At 64.3% G+C, this 22,963-nt stretch overlaps 3 protein-coding genes across 3 annotated transcripts; all 3 read right to left on the reverse strand.

Moving 5' to 3' along the window:
- Nucleotides 1–9: 9 nt before the first annotated feature.
- CHLRE_06g278170v5 (uncharacterized protein) lies at nucleotides 10–11,840 on the reverse strand. The gene is made up of 31 exons (XM_043063110.1): nucleotides 11,645–11,840; nucleotides 11,159–11,385; nucleotides 10,736–10,800; nucleotides 10,413–10,532; nucleotides 9,989–10,064; nucleotides 9,694–9,816; nucleotides 9,254–9,412; nucleotides 8,774–8,855; nucleotides 8,307–8,480; nucleotides 7,882–8,066; nucleotides 7,544–7,702; nucleotides 7,202–7,283; nucleotides 6,984–7,109; nucleotides 6,512–6,690; nucleotides 6,293–6,372; nucleotides 6,035–6,119; nucleotides 5,752–5,910; nucleotides 5,333–5,542; nucleotides 5,064–5,143; nucleotides 4,267–4,351; nucleotides 4,035–4,119; nucleotides 3,792–3,883; nucleotides 3,540–3,604; nucleotides 3,203–3,383; nucleotides 2,900–2,982; nucleotides 2,626–2,707; nucleotides 2,338–2,422; nucleotides 2,067–2,158; nucleotides 1,653–1,814; nucleotides 1,305–1,430; nucleotides 10–1,023 (listed from the first exon to the last, which is right to left on the reverse strand). The coding sequence occupies exons 1-31, from the start codon at nucleotides 11,703–11,705 to the stop codon at nucleotides 694–696; spliced, it is 3,900 nt and encodes a 1,299-aa protein (XP_042923815.1). The 5' UTR covers nucleotides 11,706–11,840; the 3' UTR covers nucleotides 10–693.
- Nucleotides 11,841–12,004: 164 nt separating this feature from the next.
- On the reverse strand, nucleotides 12,005–19,210 carry CHLRE_06g278171v5 (uncharacterized protein). Its single transcript, XM_001697957.2, has 3 exons — nucleotides 18,874–19,210; nucleotides 17,468–18,601; nucleotides 12,005–17,244 (listed from the first exon to the last, which is right to left on the reverse strand). The coding sequence occupies exons 1-3, from the start codon at nucleotides 18,967–18,969 to the stop codon at nucleotides 13,774–13,776; spliced, it is 4,701 nt and encodes a 1,566-aa protein (XP_001698009.2). The 5' UTR covers nucleotides 18,970–19,210; the 3' UTR covers nucleotides 12,005–13,773.
- Nucleotides 19,211–20,172: 962 nt separating this feature from the next.
- CHLRE_06g278172v5 (uncharacterized protein) lies at nucleotides 20,173–22,960 on the reverse strand. Its single transcript, XM_043063111.1, has 8 exons — nucleotides 22,728–22,960; nucleotides 22,553–22,618; nucleotides 22,373–22,454; nucleotides 22,046–22,129; nucleotides 21,675–21,773; nucleotides 21,301–21,381; nucleotides 20,966–21,049; nucleotides 20,173–20,700 (listed from the first exon to the last, which is right to left on the reverse strand). The coding sequence occupies exons 1-8, from the start codon at nucleotides 22,793–22,795 to the stop codon at nucleotides 20,605–20,607; spliced, it is 660 nt and encodes a 219-aa protein (XP_042923816.1). The 5' UTR covers nucleotides 22,796–22,960; the 3' UTR covers nucleotides 20,173–20,604.
- Nucleotides 22,961–22,963: the final 3 nt, after the last annotated feature.

Below are 22,963 nucleotides of genomic sequence, written 5' to 3' on the forward strand. Positions count from 1 at the left end.
TGGCCGCGCGGCTTTGCTGATTTACACAGTCGCTGGCTTCCTGCAGGCGGCTGCAGGCTGGCAGCTTGCTGACGCGCATTCCTCACGATCAGTCGTTCGCCCAGTGCGCCCGGTCCCTTTGGTGACCCGTGCAAAGTGGACGTGTGACCCGTGCAAACCGGAAACGCATCTACACGGGTTACACATGTCCACAGATTCAAGCAGTCACATAACACATTGGACCACGGATCCAATTCCGAGCTACGCTTGTTCACGGGATGATGGCGAATCAATGGATCACACATGTGCAGGAATATGCATACCGAAGAGCAAAATGCCTGCCGCGCGAAATGCACGAGGACGAGCCTATGGTGAGCATGGGCTTATGAAGACGCAGCGTGGTCTGGACGCATGATGAGCACTACCGTACTCACGCGGAGGACCGGGCACCATATGAAGTTCAGAGCCTACACACGCATCACTACGGGGCTACGCCAACCTGCCCCTTACCCTGTCCCATCGCACGCATCACGACAGAGCTGCGAGATCTTGCTCCTGCCGTCCGACAAAACTGAATACCCCAGCCCTCGCATGGGCTCCTGTGGGATTCTCGTCTACACAACCCAACAGCAGGACGCGTCCAGTAGCGGACACAGAACACCTCAATGCCACCAGCAAAGTGCCAGCCGGGCGGCAGCGCTCATCAATAGCTGCTTACACGTCCGGCTTCAGCACCTTGTCAATCGGGATGATGATGCCGGTGCCAGCGCGGATGATGCCCCCAATGACCGTGACGGGGCCGACGCTGGTGCTGAAAACGACCTTCGCATCGTGCTCCTGCACCGTCAGCTGGGCCCCGAACATCTCCAGGCCCGTCGTGCTGGTGGTGATCACCTGGCCGACGGTGAACTCGTCCAGCGTGTAGGCGTGTCCGATGTGGATATGCGGCAGCACCAGGCCAGCAATGTTGATTGGGTTCGTCTTGCTGTCCGCCAGGAAGGCCTCAAAGGTGGTGCTCTGGGACGACAGGTACTCATCGATGCTCTGTGGAGCAGGGGGTCCAGGGGCCGGAGGCGTCAGCCGGGACAGCTGCACCGTGCCGGTGCACGTGTGGGCAGGAGCGCTCGCCGGGCTATACCCACAGCGCCCCCTCTGCCCAACTTGTGCTCCTGGCCGGCCCTTCCCTCTCCGCGCCCCCTAACCCATCCTTAACTGTCGCTCGCCCTTTCCTCTCTGCGCCCCCAACTCATCAAGTCGATTACCGCCCGCATGGCCCAGACCCTTCCCATCAGCCCTGCCACACAGCACGCGGTCAGCCGCCCCACCGTGTCACTGGGCGCGAAGAGCGTGATGGGCGCGGACAGAAGGCTCTGCAGGATTGGGCCCACGGCCGAGTTGACGGCGGCGTCGTACAAGTCCGCGAGGTGGTTGAAGCCCTGGCCGCGCAGGGCCTGCTCGGACGCGAGACGGCATGAGAGGCAGGGGGATTTGAGGGGGAGCCAGGACTGTCAGAGGTTGCACATATACCGTGATTGCAGCCGTGCTTGCGCAGTAGACATGTAGCCGCCTCACCATCACCAACCGAGAAGGCAACGTGGCTGCAGGACACGTCAGCCAGGCACATGCGTGTGCGGCACTGTACTAGCATGATAGCTAGCCCGCTTCACACGCACCGAGGGCAGGTCATCATAGGTGGGGTCCGCCGGCTCGGGCGAGGGCGAAGGCGAGGGCGTGGCGCTGGGACCGGACAGCAGCGACAGCAGCTTGGTCGACACGATGACGTCGTCGATGATGTGGATGATGGACTTGCCCGCAGTGATGGTGGTGGTGCTCACCTGCGTCACGTGGGGAGTGTTGAGGGGTTTAGCTCCTTAAGGGAATGCGCAGGAAGGGGTTGGTATAAGAGCAAAGCCGTTGCAGCTCGAGCCCTGCATAAGGGCGCATCCCTGCCGCTGCACTAAAGCTGCGGGCCCTGTGAACGACCGGCAGACCGCGTTCACCCATGCCACGCTCCCAGCCAGCTCCTGGCGTATCCAACCCTGGCCTCGCCCTGGCCTCGCCCACCCTGGCGCTGCAGTGGGACTCACCATGACAATGTTGCCGGACTGCAGATACACGCCAGTTGAGTTGGCAATGACGGTTAGGACGGTGTTGTCAGCAGCCGTGTAGGTGGCGGGGTCTGCGGGTGGGCAAGGACGGCGTGGACAAGAGCACTCGGTTAGGGGCGCACCAGCCTAGGTGGTGCTCCTCAAAAGGTCCAGTCTAATGTGCAGGGACGATGGGCGCACACTTTGTTGTGTGACATATGCTACCACGGTTGTATTTTCCCGGTGTCCCCGGCGCGCCACCGCCACTCACTGAGGCCCACGGGGATCTTCTTGCCGTCCATGTTCAGGTCCGCGTAGGTCAGCGCCTCGCCGATGTGGATGTGAGAGCCCAGCAGCTGCACTCGCATACGGGTGGGCGGACCGGCGATCCAGGCTTTGAGCAGGGCTGATAGTGCGACACAGGCTTTGAGACTAAGGCAGAGCGGTAGGTTGCCCGCCAGGCCCCGAATTCTGTCCCCAAACCTGGCTCCTCAGTTACGGTAATACTCGGCAACAAGGTTGACGGAATGCTGGCTGGGTCCCAGCTGCGCCCCCTCACCTCGTTGTACCTCAGCAGAATCTGGGTAGTGTCCGGGGCGCCGGCAGCAAGGCTGGTGATTGCTTCCGAGTTCTCAAGAGCACTACGGGTGGCGCAGTCAGGGTGGGCGATGGAGAGCAGAGGCCATCCATGGCTTGTCAGCAGGCATGACAGGCATCGCTAGGGGTAAAGGGCGGGAGCGGCGTGGGAAAACGTAAGCAGGGCCGATGTTGGCTACAACCCTATGAAAGGCCTTCACGCCCTGCACCAGCTATGGGGCGTGACCGCGACTCACGCGTTGCTGGGCGCAAAGATGGTGGCGACAAGGTTGGGGTTGTTCGTCTGAGCGTACACTACAGCATTACCCGTCAGCAGGCCCTGCAAGGTTGCAGCACAAGGAAGGCTCTTATCAGATGAGAGGGCTCAACACAGCAGTCCCCACCACTGCCACCCAGACTCAAGTGGCGCGCGGCTGTGGCCCCTCAGACCAACAACCTATGCGCGGCCGCTCTCCCACCAGCGTTGCAGTCCCTGCGGCCACCAGGACCTGCCCCTGCCAGCACGCCGTCGCATGCTTGGTGTGCCTCGCCCAACTCACGTTGAAACCAAAAAGGTCGGGCGTGCTGGTCAGCGCCTGGCGAACGTCGCTGAAGGTACCGCTGGCAGGCCCCGCCGACGGAGAGGGCGACGGCGACTGAGCGGGCTCCTCCCCGGGGGTTGAGGCCGGGGTGGGTGCGGGCGAGGAGCCGGGCGGCGGCAGCATCGCCAGCAGCTTGGGGCTGTTGAAGGGAAATCAGTATCAAGTGATATCAGGCCCGCAAGCAAGAAGTCGCGCATGGCTCTGCAATGACCTTGCACCACACTTTCAATCTACGCTATGCAACGCGTACGGCAGGCATCGCTTCCTTCTGCCTCTACAATGGTGGCTCCCGCACCTGACAATAACGCCGTCAATGACGTGGATGATGGACTTGCCGGCCGTGAGGGTGGTGGTGCTCACCTGTCAACACGACAACGGTTCGCAGGGCAGTCACAGCGCGGTGCGGGCGCTGGCCGGCTGGGACTGAACTCAGGCGTAGCCACCCAATTATGCTGCTGTATGGCGCCCCTTCCTATGCGGCAGCTAGCACGACAGTGCGCCTCCAGCCGTCAGGCCTCGCCCGCCCTGGCGCTGCAGATGGACTCACCATGACGATGTTGGTGGACTGCAGGTACACGCCGGTTGAGTTGGCAATGACGGTTAGGACGGTGTTGTCAGCAGCCGTGTAAGCAGCGGGGTCTGCGGGTGGGCAACGGCGGTCAGTCAGGCACACAAACCAGCCTAGGTGGTGCCCCGTGGAAGCCGACGGATTACACGAGGGGCTAGCTACTTGTCGCGCGATGTACGCCTCTCCGGCTGTAGCTCTCCCTTGCACGCCACCGCCACTCACTGAGGCCCACGGGGATCTTCTTGCCGTCCATGTTCAGGTCCGCGTAGGTCAGCGCCTCGCCCAGGTGGATGTGTGAGCCCAGCAGCTGCACGTACACACACGGATGGGCGGGCACGCAGTCGTGAGAAGGATGGGGTCGCGCAGTCGGTGAGCTGTTGCGTGTCCCCAGACAGGCTATTGTATATACCAGGCATCTGTGTGCATGGTTGGCACAGGCCGCTCGTGCACATACCTCGTTTACGATCTGCTGGATCTGCGGCGTGAACACAGGGTTGGTGCCCAGGCTCGCAAGCAGGTCCCCGGCCTGTTCAATGGCCCTGCACCGAGTATTGAGTTAGGCGGCGAGACATGTAAGGTGGGCAGGCACACGCAGGGCATGGTTCGGCCGCGGCTTTTCCGATAGTTAACGGACCAAAGGGGCGTGCTGCGGATAGCGAAGCGGCAAAGAGGACCCGGACTGCATGCACATGTACGAGGCAGTGAAGCGGTGGGCAGTGAGATGGCGGCGGAGGGCCTGCGGGCAAAGTTTGCCCACCAGGAGGCCTTTGTGAATTATATGAAGGAGCTGGCGGCGGGTGTGTGTAGTGGCAGGTGGCGTGTGTTGCTTGATGGCGTGGGCACGGCCCTGGCCTCATATGCTGCGGGCAAGCTGTGGTGCCTGCTGTGCCTGGCGCTGCGGCCGGCCAGGCCAGGCAAGCCGAGTAAGGGGCGTTCCAGCGTTTGCTGCAGTAGTTGCCGCACTATGTTTACAGTCAATGATGGCTTTGTTATTCGCAAGAAAGGTGGCCAGTGCATGGGCAAGCTGACGGAGCTGGCGGTGGTGGCGCGCAAGGTGATTGAGAAGGCGGCGGCGAAGGAGAAGGCGAAGCAGCAGGTGGCGGAGGAGGAGAAGGCGAAGCAGGCTAAGGAGGTGCTGATCATTAGCGACAGTGACTGAGGCGTCATAGGTTTAGACAAGAACTAACAGGAGTTCACACAGCTGCCGTGCGCTTATGTGGCGCACGCTCCTCAAAGCTCGTTGCCACTCACTCGTTGGTCGGCGCGAAGAAGGTGGCCACCAGGTTGGGGCTGGACAGCTGTTGCAGCGCCCCAGTTATGCCCAGCAGACCCTGTATGCCAGACGGTGAACCAGTGCAGCCGCAAGTGGCAGGGTTAAGGCGAGTGATGTACGGCAGGCCCTGCCACTTGCGTGCACACTGCGCTGCACGCGTGTTGCATTCAAAACCTGCAAGCGCCTTTCCTTTCACAAGACAGCTAGCAGAGCATCAGCCGCAACGCGCGCAGTCGCTGGCACCCACATTGAAACCGATCAAGTCAGTGTTGCTCGACAGCGCTGCCAGGACGGATGAGTAGTTGGCCGACGACGGGGTGCCCGACGGGGAGGGCGCGGGGCTGGCGCCGCCTCCGGCCGATAGCTCCACGATCAGCCTGGCCACCTCGGGCGAGACAAGTACACCGTCCAGCTTGTGCACGATGGACTTGCCGGCGGCGATGTCGGCGGCGATGACCTGCGTGCGTGGCCAGGGCGTGGCAGCTCGGTTCAGTTGAGCTATTGAGAGCCTACTTTGGCCGGCCACACGCTCCGGTGTCGCTGAATGCTACTCAAGCTTGTATGGCTTGTCCTTCCAGATGAGGTCCAATCAGATGAGGTCCAATCAGTGTGAGGGGCCGAGTTGACCCGTGGGCTTTTAGACGTGCTAATGGCGGAGGCCCTCACCTTAACGGTGTTGGTGGCGGTCAGGAAGACGCCGGTGGAGTTGATGGTGACGGTGACATTGGTGGCGGGCGTGTTGGCCACGCCGGTGCGGATCACCTGGCCGTCCGTCAGGTCGCTCGAGCGCAGCACGCCAGCCATGTACACGTGCGTGGCAAGAATCTGTGGGGCGTGGGCAGCCATTGAGCGCGTACATGGGTGACGGAGTTCAGGGGGGCACGGCGCGGCACGCGTACCCATAATCTCTGAGAGCATGCAGCGGGAGGAATGCCAAACAAGCACGCACCTGGTAGAGCAGCTGCAACACCTGGGGGTTGGCCGGGTTGTACGTCTGGATCTTCTGCAGCTCCGCAGCGAAGGTGGTGACGGCACTAGCAAAGCAAGGGAACAAAAGCAAAAAAGCGAAGACATATCAGAACAAGATACGCATAAGCAGCCGTTGCGCGTTCCTGCATGGTGTCTTGGCTACCATGCACGGTATATATCACCGCGTGGTGCACATAACCCACAGTGAAGCCAAGCAGCTTACAAACCCCGGACTCACTCGTTGACGGGCGCAAACAGGGTGTACTCGATATCGGGGTCGGACAGGGGCTCGGCCAGACCAGTAAGCGCAATCAGTTGCTGCGCGTTGGGCATGTCACAGAGAAGGTCCAGGGCGAGATGGTCACATGAGTATTAAATATCATGACGCATCTGTAGTTCTGTACTCTTTGCTCCAGCACCGCACGGCAGATTCGCAAGCCGACGGCAGCAAACTCACCCCAATGCCGGCCAGGGAGATGTCGGCACTGATGACTCCCAGGATGGTGTCACCCGCCACGGGGCTGGGAGTGGGCACGGGCGTGGGGGTGGGCGTGGGGGAGGCTGAAGGCATCTCAATGAGACCCAGCGCTGCCGCAGAGGCGCGGCTCAGCAGCACGCTGTCGATGATGTTGACGACTGCGTGCAGGGGCAGGCGCGATGGGCACGGGGATGAGCGGCAGGCGCGATGGGCACGGGGATAAGCGGCAGGCGCGATGGGCACGGGGATAAGCGGCAGGCGCGATGGGCACGGGGATAAGCAGGGCCCTTCGAGTGCGCTGCCTCCCGCGGTCGGCTTGCGTACTCGGGCTGCGCTTAGGGTGGCGTCAGGTTGCTGCCTAGCAATGCCGGCTTTGCCGCAACATGACCCAAAGCTGCCGCTGTTGCACGCCGGCTGCCGGCGGCCAGCGACTACCGCATGATCGGCGTACCTGTGGGGCCGGCGAGGATGGTGCGCAGCACCTTGGCACCCGACACCTGGTGCGCCAGGAACACACCGGTCGCGTTCACGGTCACGCGCACCGTGGTGGCGTTTGCGTCCATGTACTTGGTGGGGTCTGGGGAGGTGCAGGGATGGGGTCGCGGGCATGACTAGTTAGGAGGAGGCGGTTTTGAGTTGGCTTAACGGGAATTCAGTGAGCTTGCTCACCCATGCCGATGGGGATGATCTGGCCGTTCGTGAGGGCGTTGGCATTGTACGAGTCGCCCACGTGCACGTGGTCGCTGATGATCTGCATCGCGGGCGAGGGTGAAACAATTGTCAAGGGAACACGAAGCAAGGGGGCTAAGTTATCTACATCAACCGAGTCGTACACCTGAGCTCCAGCCCGAGCCTAGTGTGACTGGCCATCAGCAGAGCTCTCGCCCATGCCAACCCCCCATGCACAGCCTAGCTGAACCAGGTCCCGCTCCCGGTCCCAATCCAGTACTGCGCCATCCACCGCTTCCATCACCCCTCTGCCGCCTTCCGTTTGCCGCCCAGGCCGCGTACCAGCGCGATGATCTGGTTGGCTACGGCCGTCAGGCGCGGGTCCTTGGCATTAAGCATGCTCTCAAACGCCGCCCAGGCGGCATTGTTGGGCGCAAACATGGTGAGGGGACTGTTCGCGGTCGCCACCTGGTTGCCCAGACCCGCGGCAAGAGCCTTGCTCTGCAGGCAGCAAGGGACAGGGAGATAGAGTTAAGGGATGGCAGGTGAGGACTCATGGCTTGGCCCGACCGGCGGGGACAAGCAGTGCAGTCGGAGCCGTGTCGCCTTTGGGCGAGGGGCGAACGCTGGGTCTGGCGTGAGCCTCAAAATGGCAGAGGCGCTTGATTCCGGCGGCTCACCAGCAGCTGGCTCAGGTCGGGGGTGGTGGCGATCGCAGCGCCCAGGTTGGGGACCGTCGAGACCGGCACCGTGCCGGTACCGGAAGACGACGGCGAGGGCGCGGGCGTGGGCGCGGGCGTGGGCACGGGCGCGGTGGTGCCGTTGGCTTGGATCAGACCCAGCGCCCTGGCGGTCTGGGTCGTGACTGCAGGCACACACACGGATGGCGTCGCGTTGCATGCATCGCATACATTATCTTTGCGGTTTCGCTTTCCATGTGCTCATTAAAACAGGGATGGCCCACCGCCGAGGTCCACTGTGCAGCATGGATCAAGGTGGGCACGCCGCCGCAGGCGGGAGCGCGCAGGTCGGGTGCTAGCCGATCGAGGCCGGATGACTCGTCGCCACGACAGGTCGTAACGTGGCTTTCTTCCTAGACACTCACTCAGCACGCCGTCGACGACGTGGACGACCAGCTCCTGCCTCGTGCCCACCAGCACGTCCGCCTTGATGACCTTGGCGGAGTTGCCCGGGAAGCCCGACAGCGTCACGCTGGGGCCGGCGGGGTTGAAGGTGACGGTAAGGATGTGCGCGTCGGGCGTGGCGTAGTCCGCCGGGGCTGCGAGGCGGCGGGCGGGGCAGCCAAAGCGTCAGGTGGGCAGCGGGGGAGGCGGGCATGGGGGGCTGTAGATACCAGCCCCAACTACACCGAACCCAATGCAAAAGAGCGAGGGGGCATGGCGCGGGACATGGAGGCTGGGTGCGCTGGATGGCACGCGAGCTAAACGGGGAGGCACACCGGAAGGGATGTACGGACCAGTAGAACGGGAAGGGATGTACGCACAGCACGCAGTACGCCCCGCCTGCCCGCCCTCCCCCCCGCAGCACCGCCATGACCCGCGCCTCACTCACCCCAGCCGACGGGGATGGTGCTGCGCATGGCCACGTCAGCCGCCATCAGCTTCTCGCCCAGGTGCACGTGGTCGCCCAGGATCTGCACGTGACAGCAGGCAAGGATGCATCGCAGCAGCCAGAGGCCTCAGTCCACTTCGGCCGGGCGGGCCAGTGACGCCGCACAATGGCGTAGGCGAAATACCATGCTCCGAAAAGCCCAAAAGCAGGGACGGGGTAGGCCGCTCCTAGCATGACGGATCTAGTAAGGTCCAAGCTGTTGTCGCTAGCTTGGCAAGGGGGTAGTCATCTTTGCTGATGTGTGTATGAACGGAATAGTTCTCGGCGCCCCGCAGCACGACAACCTGTGCCCCGTGGCGCTGAACGAAACACAGACTCCGTACGCCCTCAAACCCATCCCTGTCCCAAGCCGGCCGCACCCTTGCCCCCATCCCCTCCCGCGCCCGCGCCCGCATCCGCGCCAGCAACCGCACGACTCACCATCTGCACCACCTGCGGGTACATCAGGTTCACGCCCAGGGAGTTGTTGGCCAGCGCCGTCTGTGTCCGGATGATGGCGTCGTTGGTGGGCGCGAACAGCGTGCCAATCACGTCCGTGCGGTTCAGCACGCCGCCCAGGCCCGCAGCCTCGATGGCGCCCTGCACAGGGGAGGGCGACAGGCAGGCGGCACACGTCACACACCACACAATGCGGTCGCGCAAGGAAAAGAAGTGGGGCTAGAAGCCAAGGCGGCTAATGAAATCCACGGGCGCGGCAGCTGGCACTGCGTGTCCGATCCTATTGCCAAAATGCCCCTTCCCCCCCTGCGCCTTTGCGGCACCCTATTGGCACGGTTGCACCAGATGCAACACCAGCCAAAGCCAGCCGCCCGCCTCTCCAGTACCCAACACCCCTTCTGGGGCCTCAGCCCTGCACTTACCACCAGGTACTCCAGGCCCAGCTCCGTCAGCGCGCCGCCAGGGGTGTCGAAGGCGCCGGGGGGCACGGGCGGGTTGAGCACGTCGAAGGGCACCAGCACTGTGTCCACGATGTGAACAATGGTCTGCAGTGCGAGGCGGGCAGGGCACAATGGGCCACATGGGGTTTGGGTCCATGTGGATCACGGCGGCAGCGTGTCCACAAGCGGTGATTGCCCTCAGACCCGTCATTCAGCCTGCTCCGCAGTCGTCTGCACACGCCAAGTGCACCCGCTCCGAACCCGGAAGGCTCCGCACCATGCCGGCCTTCAGGTCAGCAGTGACCACCTTGGCCTTCGACTGCGCGGCCAGGATCATAACACCCGCAGAGTCCCTGCATCCAGCGTGGAGGCCAGCGGCGTGGAGTGATCAGGAAAGTATGGCTTGTAAGGTGATGCGCCGCGTTACTACCTGGCAGTTGAGCAAACCCATGCTCGCTGCCCCTGGCCCCACGCACCCATGGCCACATACTACCATCATTTAACGGTTTACAGTCATGTCCCACATACCCACGGGCAGCAGCGCATGCACACTTTGCGCACACAAATGCAACGCGCTTCCCTTCTCCCTTGAATACACGTCGGGACACTCCCACGTGTTGCCTCCTTGCACTTTTGCGCGCCCACCCAACCGACTTCGCCACCGGCCTTGCCGAGCCGGCCGCATCACAGTTCGAGCTCACTTGGTGATGGTGAGGTTGTACCCGGGCAATGCGGTCTCCACCACCTGCTTGGGCTTCAGGTCCTTCGCGGCCAGAGGCATGCCCGGGACCGCGTGGTAGACAATCACCTCGGTCAGCACCCTGCGCGTTGCGGTCAACGATTAATGACGGGCGAAGGAGTAAGGGGTGGAGCCAGACTGGACCTGGTAGGCAAGCCTGACGCTGTGGGAGCGCGTGCATGCCAGTCAACCTTGCGAGCAGTGCGTCGCCCGGGAGGCACTAGGGTTCCAGGGGCTGCGGGACAAGTTGGGGCGGGACTGCTGTGTAACCTGTGCTGCACTCACTTGGTGGGCAACGCGAGCAGCTGCGCCTGGGTCACACCCAGGGCCTTCAGCAGCAGCTTAAAGGCCTGCGGTGGAAAGGACCGCGGGCGCAGATGAGGGTGATGCGTGCGGGTGCGGGTGCTAGTGTAAGAGGGCAAAGTCCAGACAGCCACGCAGCGCTGAGATGCTGTTGGACTGGACTTTGGTCCAGGCCAACACGAACACCGGTCCCGTGTGTGGCGTGATGGTGGCGAGGAGGCGCCTTCACAGAACCACGCCGCATTTACTGATTGCAGTCCAATCAACCTCCCCATGCCACCCCGTCCCACCCCCGGGCCCCAGCTGGCAAGAGGCTGATGAACCGGCCAGGTGTTGCTCTGAAAGCCGCGTGCTGGTAACCCCGTACGCCGTCTTCCACCCACGGCGTTCCGAGCCGCCCCGCACCTCGTCGTTCGGCAGGAACACCGTCGCCGGAGGGGCGTTGGGGCCGAAGTCGGGGCCGGCCGTCTTCTTCAGGACCGCGTTAGCGATGGAGAGGTCCTTGCGGGCGGCAGCCAGAGCCAGGATGGACTTGTACGTGGTCGGAGCGGTGGGAGGCTTCCGCGAGGGGCTGACCCTCCGCGGGGGCGGACGGTGACCACTGCCCTTGGTAACAACCATGTCTGCATAGCCTGTTCCACGAAAGCGAGGCACCGCGAGGCAACACCACGAAGCATGAGGGCCTGCAAGCAGCTGCTGACGTCCTCTTCCAACCTCAATAGGCAAGTGCAAGTATGCGATCTAGATGCAGCAGGTGTGGTCTGTGTTCTAGGCTGGCGAAGGTGTGAGCATTGCGTAGTTACTCGTGCACTGCCAGGTCCTCGCATGCAAGCGCGTCGCCACATGTATAGCAACGTTCAGCTACGTGTTCTATCCCACGGTAGAACTCACTTGCGCTGACGCCCGCCAGGAGCAAGAGCGCCAGGTAGGCGCACAGGCCTCCTTGTTTCATGTTCGGTAACCAGTAACTATATACTATGATAATGACAGTGTATGCAACAAGACAATGCACGAGAAATTCCCGCTAGGCAGTGAAAAGAGCTCCTGCCCTAGCAGGATTCCTCACCAACCGCCCATGGTGAATGGGTCACTCTCTGCTTGGATTCGAATGTATATATACTGTCTGCATGATCTGATCATGTTCATCGACCTGCTGTCAGGCCGCATTGCCCTGGAGGCTTGAGGCCTCGTAAATGCTTCGCAGATGTGGCGGGCTGTGACCTGCCGATTGGCTGTATATCGGTAGCTACTTATGTAGAAGGCATTATCTGGCCCCCACTGAGGCACCTGGTGTCCCCGACAGCGTCGACCTGGAGTCGGCACGCAGCATGCCCACAACAACGCTTGCAACTTCGCAGACGTATGCCCCCTAGGGCCTCACATGTATGCGCAGGGTCTTGCACGGCCCCAAACCGGTGGCCCGGGAATCCGCGCGAACGCATGGAGGAATCTGACGAGACAAAATAATGTGGGTCCCCGTCGCAAGGGAAAAGTGGGCCGCGCCGTCATTAGTCTGAGGCCGCAAGCGTCTACCTCATCGCGAACCAGACACCGGTCAGGCCCCTGCGCCGCCACCGCGTAATTACCGATTGATTGTTCATTACAGCGTCGCGCCACGGGCGCCTTCCCCGCGACCATATTTGTCCACGGACTTGCAAAGGAGCCTCCCGCTCCGGCTGATATTTTTGACCGGCCGCCTCCAAAGGCTGCAGGAAAATTTGCGGGAAGTGGGAAAGCCCCGCAAACCACCGGTTCAGGCAAAATCCCAGGCATACGGAATGCAAGTTGGGTCAACTTGTCAGGACTCACGTGACAACAGACAAACGCTTCACGCACTGGAGCCCCAGATCACATAGCGACCAAACCACTTTGTCCGATTTGAACATCGCCCTCACCTGGTGGCACTGTGATCCATGTGGTTTGATCCAAACGCCGCATCACTCGTGTCGCTCTCCATGTCAACACCCTGAGCTGCAGGCCGCGCCCAATTTGCATCGGCCAGTCACATGGCCAGCGGGCTTGCATGCACCAACCCATTCCTGCCCCAGTACCACCGTATCGCGCCTGCGCTTCGCCCACATCCCGCTTGACTCCGAACAACGTGACATCACGCAGACGCCCTTTGCAACATCCTGCACACGCCTTGGGCAGTCTGTCCTGCTAGGAGTGAGCCACACCCCTGCAATCTACGCACCCGCATCACCAAGCCTCGGGGGCAGGGTCCGCTCCGCCAGCCCTCGCACATCCGGTTGCGGAGCACACGCCGCGTCAGTCCTCGCGCCCTTGTTAAAATGTCCACGCCCACAGGACCAGCAAAAGGAAGTTCCCTAAACTGGTAAGTACTGGACACGTCCAAAATCTGCTGGTAATGCCGCGTGGGCGCCTCGAATGCGATGTTAGAGTTCTAGACACAGGCTGCCCTTCCGCGCCATTCGCGCAGCCCACCACCTCACTCCGGCAATGCGGCAGCGGCGCACAGAACCGCAAAAACACAACGGGAGAGGGCCGGGTCGTTGTGCGACCCAGCGCCCGCTCTCATCGCCCGCACGTCATGAGAAGGGCCCCACCACCAATGCACCCAGTAATACCGTCGCATGTCAGGCCCAAGTATTCGCGCTCATGCAGCTGAGAGACAGCAAATGAAACGCTGCACGTATAAAGTTTACCACATGTGGGTGAGATGTAACGACTTTGACGACAGTCTCAGCACAGAGACATGAAAGTAACAACCCAGACGTAGATGCAACATAGCATTTGAGTTTTAGAAGCATTTGATACCAAGTGACGGCTAGACGACATATCGCCGACATATCCAAGCAACGCTCCCGGTGGTCTCTAATGTTCCATACGGCATGCACACGCACATCGTCACAGTCGCCGTATTATGTTTTGAGCTGGCCCATCACCATTTGCAAGCAATTACACCCGAAGGTGTAGCCTACGCCCACCAAGCCGGCAAAAGCACGGTACGTACTGTGCCCATCCACATCCTGCCCACGAACCACCCGCAGCTGCCTACTCTACCGGCCAGCAATGGGCTGCGGGGCACCGGCGGCGACAGGCCTTGCGGACCCCGCCGGTGCCGGTGCCACAACCACGGCTGCAGCGGCGGCCGGCGCCTGCGCGGGCGCCGGGCCCCACCTGACCGTGGAGATGCGCGCCCAGGCCGGCTCATCCGCCGACGGCTTAGTCATGACGCCGCCTGCCAGCGCCACCTGCGTCGCGCCGTGGTGGTGCTGGTGGTGCTGAACAGCAGTGCCGGATACAGCGGCCCCAACCTGCTCCTTGCCGGCCGCGCCGCTTCCGGCCCCGGCGGCTGCCGCCCCCGCTCCCGCTCCAGCCCCGGCCACACGCAGACGCGTGCTGTCCCGCACCATGCCGCCGTCCCGCGGCTGCTGCGGTTGCGCCTGCTGCATACCAGCGCCCGTCACCTGCCCCGCACCTCCACCCGCCCCCACGCCCACGCCGTTGCCCGCAAGCGGCGACGCGACTGGCAGCGCCACGCCCGCTCCGCCATTCCCTAAGCCGATGGAGGCTGGCGTGCCGTCCTTGCTGCCCGTACGTGGGCGCCGCAGCGCCGCTGCCAACAGCGACTTGGCGTTCTTGAACTTGAGCGCCGCCCGGCTGAGATCGGAGCTGCTGCGCCGAGTGATACGCAGCACGTCGCTCGCCATCTGGTGCAGCATGAACACCGAGCCGGAGCCGCCGCCGCCTTCCCCGTGATGTTGCTGTTGCTGCTGTTCGGCGACTGCCTGGCAGTGCGGCTGCTGAGACTGTTGTTGCGGCTGTTGCTGCGGCGCAGCAGCAAAGGCGCTGTGGCCGGCGGCTGCGCCTGCAGCCAAGGGCATCAGCGGCTGCCGGCCCTGCTGCTGCAGTTGCTCCTGCTCCTGTTGCAGCTGTAGCTGCTGGGCCCGCGCCAGCGCTGAAGTGGGCCGATGCAACCGCACCAGCGCCCCCACCACATCCCGGTCTGCGCTGCCGCTGTCCGCAGCTGGCACGGTGGCCGCCGACGCGAGCCCAGCGGCGCGTGGTGGCGTTGGTACGGGCAGCGTGGCCGCGCGCCCCGCCGCCGCGCCCTGACCGTGGTGCAGGTTGTGGTTGCGGGGGTTGTTATGGCGGCGGGACGCGTCCAGTTGCGAGTCGGCCTCCTCGGAGGCGTTGTAGTGGTGCAGGTGGCCGAGTGCCGAGTGGCGCAGCGTGAACTCCGGAAGCGAGTCGCCACTGCCGTCGCCCGGCACATGTTGCCCGTGCCCGTGATGCCCGTGCTGGCTGTGGCCTAGGTGGCTGCGGCCGTGCTGGCGGCTGCTGCCGGAGGCAGCAGCAGCACTAGTGCCGGACGCGGCGGGGCCGGTGGTGACTGCTGCTGCTGCCGCCGCGTTGCCCGACGTGCGAGCCTCAGGCGTCGCGTCGCCGCTGTCCCAGTACTCAGCCGCCTGGCCGCCGCTGCCGCCGCCGCCGCTTCCACCAGTGCCGCCGCAAATGCCCTCGGGCATGGAGGCGCGCGCGAAGGGCGACACCGCGCCGCCCGACGGCTGCCGCAGCGCTGCCGGCAGCTCGCTCGCCAGCAGGATGCCATCGGCGGACACCGGCGCGTCCAGCTGCTGCACGGGGTGCTGCAGGCCCAGGCCGGCACCGGGGAGGATGGGGAACGTCAGGCCGCCGCTGCTGCCGACGGCGCTGCCAAAGCCGCCGCCACCGAAGGCGGCATCGCCGCTGCTGCCCACCAGCGTGGGCGGCAGCTCTGCTGCGCCCAGCGAGCCGTCATCGTCATCAAACCGGTCATCGCCCTCGTCGTCGTCGTCCTCATCTGGCCAGCCGACAGTCAGCTCTACCGGCTCAAAACTCGGGGACGGCTCAAGCAACCCGCCCGTCGCCCCCGCCGCGGCCGTCACCGTTGCGTGCGGCGCACTCAGGTGGGGCGGAGGCGCCAGCGGATGCCATGCCGCGCCCGCGGCGGCCGCAGGCGCGGCGGCTGGCCCGGAGGCGACTGCACCGCTGCCCCTGTAGACCGCGACCGGGCCGGGCAGGCCACCGCCGCCGCTGCCGTAGTAGCCCGAGGTCTGCGCTATGCGGGCCAGGTCATGTGTGTTGAGCACGTGCACTGCATCCATGCCATGCACGCCCATACCCACGCCCAAGGCCTGCTCGGGGCTGGCGGGCGCCTGCGCCCGCGCCAACGCCGCAAAAGCCGACTGCCCGCGCGCGCCGTGCCCCCACGCCGCGTCGCTCGCCTCCGCCTCCGCTGCCTTCCCACCCCCAGCAGCGCGCAAGGTCAGCTCCGGTGCCGCCAAGGGCCCCGCAGCGGGCATGGCAGACGCCGCCAGCGCCGAAGCAGCGGAAGCGGGGCTGCCTGATCCCGCCACTAGCGGCAGGAGCCGATCCACCTGTGCGGCCAGCCCTGCTTGCCCCAAGGCGGCGCCCACCGCCGCCGGCGCGGCCACCGGCGGCGCCGCCATCAAGCCGGCCGCGCCACCGTCACCGCCCGCACCAAAGCCCTGCAGCGCCGCCGCGCCCACCGATAGCACGTGCGCCACGGAGCCCGCCATCGCGCCACCGCCACTGAACGAGCCGGCGCCGCCAACAGAGCCGGCGCCGCCATAGCTGGCAGCGGCGCCCGCCGCCGCCATCGACAGCAGGTGTACGCGCGCCGTGTGCGAAGATGAGGGCGCCGACACGGACTTGGCGGGGGCCAGGTCACCACAGCCCATCAAATCCAACTCGCCGCTGTTAGGCTCATCCCGGACGTAGAAGAATCCCGTGGTGGTTGGCGGCCCGTGGGACGGCGCGCGCAGGCGAGCGCTGTGGGGGCCGCCGCCGCCACCCGCGCCGGCAGCCGCCGCTGCGGCGACCGCTGCGATCGGCCCAATGCCGCCGCCGCCTACACCTCCGGCGCCGGCAGGCGTGCCACTGACACAGTTAGCGAACGCGGAAGGCATCATAGACACGTACGACGTCGCCTGTGGGTCTGCCGCAGTGCCGCCGCCCGCCAGCGCTACCGCGCCTGCGCCCGGGCCCGCTGCCGCTGCCGCGGCTGCCGCGGCCGCCGCTGCCACCGCACTGGGCGCGCCCGGCAGGTTGGCGTAGTGCGCGGGAAGCACGCCCACCGGCCCGGCGCCGACAGCCCCGCCCCACAGCGCCGCTGCCGCCGGTTGCTCCACCGTGATGCCCGAGCCCCACGACGCGTCCAGGTCGCCTGGTGCCAGCGGCCCCGTCACCAGGGCGCCTGCACCTGCACCTGCCCCTGCCCCGTGCTCCGCCGCCGCCGCCGCCTGCTGCGCCGCCGCCATGTGCTGCATGAGCGCCGCCTGCTGCATGAGCCTGCTCAGGTCACACAGCTGCTCCGGCGCCCACTTGCTCAGCATGGCGCCTTTGGTGCGCCAGGGCGGCAGCGGGCGGCCCGCCTGCCGGAACGCGGCGGCCACCTCTGCCGCCATCACCTCCACCACCGCGTCCAACCGCCGCAGCGTGCCCACAAACACCACCGGCATCGCCTGCGGGGCAAATGCAATGGTTGCGGTTGCGTGTGGCGGTCAGGGGTCCAGGCGGCACAAAATGGCATCAGCCTGCAAGACTGCAATCGACGGTGTCCAATCTACACAAACACATACGCCCCGAGGCCAGCCATGCGCACGCCGCCGGCCCTCTGCAACGCCGTCCGTCTAGTTCACGTGCACAAAGTCGCCCTTCCCTGCCCGCTCGTGAAGGCCCACGCACCAGCAGCAGCTGCTCGTATCCACGTGTCGGGTGCGCGATGAGGAACTGCTCCCGGAAGCGCACCTCCACCACCAGCGGCTCATGCGGCTGCGAGTCACCCTGCCCCAGCCCCTGCCCCCCTTGCCGATGCCCATGCCCGTCGCTGCCACTGCCGCTGCCGCATGCGCCATCACCGCTAATGCCACTGCTCGCAAGTCCACTTGCCGCGCCGGCGCCGGCAGCAGTGCCTGTGGCTGCGCCTGGGGCGTGGGCGGGCCGGTCCCAGCCCACGCACACCAGGAAGCGGTGCTTGAGGGTGCGCAGGCACGAGCGCGTGTCGCGGCTGAGGCGGGTGCCGTCCAGCAGCTGCACCACGAACCCGGCGCCCAGCAGCTCCGTGGCCAGAGCCTCAATCTCCCCGGGCGTGGGGCCCGGCGGGCTGCTGCTGGCGCTCAGTAGGCTGGGGTGCGGCTGCGGCTGCTTGTGAGGCTGGGCGTGCACCCCGTTCGAGGTAGCGGAAAACGTGGATGGGGTAGCGGCCGCCGTGGGGGTGGCTGCGGAGGCGGAGGCGGCCAGCGCGCCGGAGGACGCTTTAAACGCCGAAACCGGCTTGGCGATGCGCGCCGCGCGGAAGGCGCGCAGCCGCCGTGACAGCTCCAGCTCCAGCTCGTTAGCCGGCCTGCACAGGTCCATGATGCGCTGCGCCGCCGGCGTCAGCGCCGCCGTGCCCGCGCCCGCCACCGCCTTGACGCCGGAGTGCTGCAGCATGACCTGCAGGTCGCTCTGGCTGCGGTCCATGGCCGCCGCAGCGCACGCGGCAACCGTCGCCGGAGAGCGCTGCACCAGCGGCTGCTGCCGCACCGCCGCGGCCGCCGCGGTGGGCAAGACCGCGGGCGCAAGCTGTTGCTGCCGCAGCGATGGCAGGGGCGGCGGGTGGCCAGGTCCGTTGGCGAAGGGCACCGCCCCGGGGTCGTGGTGCACGGAGAAGGGGACACGGTGTGGCCCGCGGTGGGCCGAGCGCTGGCGGTCCCGCTGCGGCGCCTGGGGCGTGCTGGCGGCGCTGCCTAGCTCCAGGTCAAAGACGGGGCTGAACGTGGTGGTCGTGTGGTCGGCGGTGGGACTGCGCGGGTCCGCGTTGGACGGCGCGGACGGCACCTGCGGTTTGAGGGGGGGGTGCGACTTGGGCCTTGTGATAGCTTTAAAGCAAAGCCATTCGCCCAATTATGGTATTCGCACTCGCGGCCGCCAGGAGCACGCGTGTCTAGAGGTTTCGGGAATGACAACGCGCGCAATTGCCACCGGCGGCCAACCCATGTAGTATGTGCAGTTCCCCAGCTATTTTCGTCACAAGTAACGTTTATCCCGTCGCTGTTAATGAAGAGACCCGAAAGTCACCGGCGGCCTGTGCTCGCCGTCGCCTTACTTACGTGCACCTCGCTCTCCAGCTGCTGTAACGCATTTGTATCGAGCGCGCTGACCTCTGGAGGATGGACCGGCACTGAATTTGCCCTTCTGAGGGGCATTTCGCCGGTTGTTTGGCTGCCCAGCAGGCAGCTCGGAAACTCTGCCCGATTGAATGTAACTAGTTCTTCACATCACACACATCAGATGTGCACATAGCTGACAAGAGACATCACATTCAGCCTAGTCTCGCCATAGTGACTAGCCTTCAACTCTTGCTTGATGTATTAACTTATTATTAGTTGGATAGACTTGTAAGATTCCTCGCGATGCCCGTCGGCGCGAGAGTCGGCCCTTGCATCCACCTCGCATGCCATTCAATCAATATCGGCAGGCTCGCACGAAAATGAGCACCCACACCCGGTCAGGCGATAACAGACCAGGTTTTATACATTTCAAGGAAGTCTTCAGCGGCCGGGAGGTGTCGGACCGAACCTACCCCGCGTGCCCTACCCCGCCATCCTCGCCCCTACCTGCGACGTGAGGGTGATGGAACATGGCAAGGGGCAGGAAAGCGTAGTCCCGATGTGTGTGGCTCCCACCCGTGCCCACATAAATGCGTAGCAAGAAGGGACAAGGCATTGGTGCGTCGTTCGCGCGCTGTTACTGTACCGACGGTAGCTGGCAGGTTGTGTCGATGTTTTGCTGACGCGCATTCCTCACGCTCCGGGCGCCCGGCCAAGGCGATAGCACCACACAGACTCAATGCGACGCCACACCGCGCGGATAGCATAGCCGATGCGCACCTGCAGGCAGTCGACCGGCGTCCACGGATGAGCTGTGTAGACGAGCACTAGCGTAATGCAACGGCGTGCAGCAAAACAATGGCCGGGCGACAGTGTGACAAACAGGGGCAAGAACAAGGCGAAGCAAAGCAGAAGAGGGGCCCGAATGTGTACGACAATTGTGGCGGGCAGGCCGAATGCGGTGCAACACGCCAACAACACAACCGGAGGTGAGGAAGCGTTGCTGATGGTGAGGATAGGTGCTGCGACGTTCGGTAGGGGAGCTGTGGCCGCGCACTAGTGGGGAGGAAGTTTCCGAGGCGTTGTTTCCGAGGCATTGTTTGTGCGACGTGAGGGTGTGGCTCTGGCCGCTGGACCCGTCCACCTGCACTCGCAGCACGGGCGCCACCGCCGCCCAGCTGCCCATGTTGAGCTCCGGGCACCAAGCACGTGCGCCTGGCCCGGCTGAACTGTCTACGACTCGGTGGAGCCCACACGATCTGGCCGCTCCTCATCCCCCTAGCCCTCTAACCCCTCTTCCGCCCCTGCCCGTTACACCGTTTTGATGCCAGTACGTAGCATTCCGTAGAATGACACTTATTTTATCCTACGCATTTACAGTCTAGCACTCACCAGAGGGCCCATTAGAGCTATTCCCTGGCCCGCACCGCGCTCCTGCTGCACACTGCTGAACACGGCTCATTACCTGCTGCGCCCGCTCACCAGCGCCCTGCCAATACCCGCTCCCTAACGGCCTGCTTCACTCCTGCCGCTGCTGAGGCGCGCCCCATCCTCCACTCCACGCGGCGCCCACACGCCACCAAACACCCGACCGGTCAGCCACTGGACGAATCGGCCCCAGGCCGCGCGAAGCCAGCCGCGCTGTCGGCACAGCCATCCACTTCAGCATCCGGCAGCCGCCCCCTCCCCCTCCCCACATCTCCCTCCTGCTGTGTGAACTCCTCCACCTCTTCAGCAGCGCTTTAAGGTAAAGCCGCACACCATCCCCAGGATGAAGTATATGAGCAGCGCCGTGGCAGCGCACACCAGCACCCACAGCTTGGCGTTCTGGGAGGGTGTGTGTTTGTGTCGGGGGGGGGGGGGGTAGCCGTTCATGGGGAACAAAGTGATTGCATCATAAGTTTGGGGAGAGCAAACAGGATGCAACATCAAGCACCTCAGTAAGCCGTATGGAGCAGCTACAAGCGGTATGCAGTGGTCTCTTCACACACTTCCCAGCTAGCCGGCAGCGCCTACCCGCCTGTGTGCGCCTGGGCTGCGTAAAAACCGTCTCGTGTTTCCTACCCGACACAGTGCAAACAACTGAACCCACCTTCCACCACATGGTGTGCTTGAGCCGCCGCGCCTCCCTCCGGAACGCCAATGACACCTGCTGCAGTCCCTCCGTCTTGTCCACCTGAGGTGACGAGCGACGTGTGCGACGTGGGGAGTCGCAAGGCAGGCACGTCATCGCAGTCGTGCACGCAGCGGGCGCCACATCACGAGACACCACAAGGATCACTGCATCGTCCCGCCTGAGCCTCACGCGCCCCTGGCATAAAGCCACACCCATCCGCTGCCTCCATGCACCCTTCCGCCACCACAATGACCAGCACAGTCGTTGCGAACCCGCCCCACCACAACATCGCAGCACGGCACCCCACCCACCAGCAGATCCAGCCGCTCGCCGCGTTCCAGCACCTTCTCGATGTTCTCAATCATGATGTGCTTCACCTCCTGCAGCTCGCCCTGCAAGTGGCGGACGGGTCACGCAGGGTGCGGCCAGGGCAGCGGCGCGGCGCACCGGGTCGGCGACAGCGCCCCAAGAGTTGCTGGCCAGTGGGGCTAGTGCGCCAGCATGGCAACAGCCGTGATTAGCCACAGTTTCTTATCGAATGCCTGGCGAGTGACCGGTCACCACGCCCGGCCTGGGCCGACCTGGAAGCCGGGGATGCAAAACCACGCACGCGCCAGGCCCTTCCCCTGCTCTCATTCAGCCCCCCCTGGGCCCCTGCCCATGCAGTACCGCATCCCAGCCGCACCTTGACCCGGTTGATGGCGTCCGCGGAGGGGTCGCTGAAGTGCGCCGCCCGCTCCGCCAGCACCCGACTGAACTCTGTGTTGTACTCGTATGCAACAGCCTATGAGGGAACGGAGGCGAGGAAAGGAGGGCGGAGAGGAGGCGTGTTCGGAGTGGGCCAGGAGCGTGGCATGCGCGATGTGCGCCGTGTCAGGAACCTCAGTGGCCGGGTTGCCGCCGGGTTGCCGGCGCGATCAAGGTCGTGGCAGCGGCAATGCCGCACGCCGCGGGCGGGAGGCCGTCCTCCTGGCTCCACGTACCACACACACACGCACTGCCCTTCGCCAGCTCTTCGCCCACCACCTATACGACCGCCCCCTCCCCGGGCCCCACCTCCTTGGCTGCTACGCCGTACATAGCCACGAAGCGGCCGCGCACGTCGTCCAGGAAGGCAAAGGGGATGCGGCGACCGAAGCCCTGTGTGTTTGAAACATTGTGTGTGCGCGGCGTGAGAGCGCCGTGATGTTTTCATATGAAGTTGGGCGGCGACTTGTGCTCCAGAGCCGGCTGCAGCCGCACGAGGCAGCGAGATGTGCTGCACTCGTACTGATACTACCGATACAGACACACCAGGACTTGCTCCCTCTGTACTGCGTGCGCATTCGGCAGGTGCAGCCGCGTCGCCCCCCCCCCCCCCCACGACCCCAGGCCCCGGCCCACCTCCTCCGCCACGGCCATGTAGGTGATCCCGTCCGACACCATGACGTGGAACATGAACCGCTCCTGTGTGTAGCTCACGCGCCTGCAAGGTGGCGGTGCGGAAGTCGGGGACGGCGCGAGGAGAAAGGGCTCGGGGTGCGTGCGGTCTGCCGCAAACCGTGGGGCCGATCCTTCACTTACGTGTCCTCATGCGGCAGCTTTTCCAATATCCGCACTGCAATGACGTTGACATTTCCGGTGACCACGCTGCGGGAAACGGCACGATTGCGCAGGAACCCAGCGGCGAGGTGAGCAACCTGTGTCAACCGGGAAGCCGAAATATGTTCTGATACATAGTAATCTTTATATTGCTTGCCTGTTCTCCGCTAGAACGACCTGGCCTCTCGCGACAAGCGAGAAGAGAATCTTCTGAGCCTGCGCCATTTTGCCTGGACCTCCGGGCGAGCCCAGATAAATCTACTTTGCTATTTGCCAGGAAACTAGATTCAGTCACTTTGTAATGCTCGGTATCGAGAGCTTGGAAGGCCCCCAAAAGAAGGCGCAAATAATGGCGAGGCAACTGAATATAAAGAGCGCAAACTATATAACTCG

The sequence above is a fragment of the Chlamydomonas reinhardtii genome, chromosome 6 (assembly GCF_000002595.2).
Source record: "Chlamydomonas reinhardtii strain CC-503 cw92 mt+ chromosome 6, whole genome shotgun sequence".
Taxonomy (NCBI): domain Eukaryota; kingdom Viridiplantae; phylum Chlorophyta; class Chlorophyceae; order Chlamydomonadales; family Chlamydomonadaceae; genus Chlamydomonas; species Chlamydomonas reinhardtii.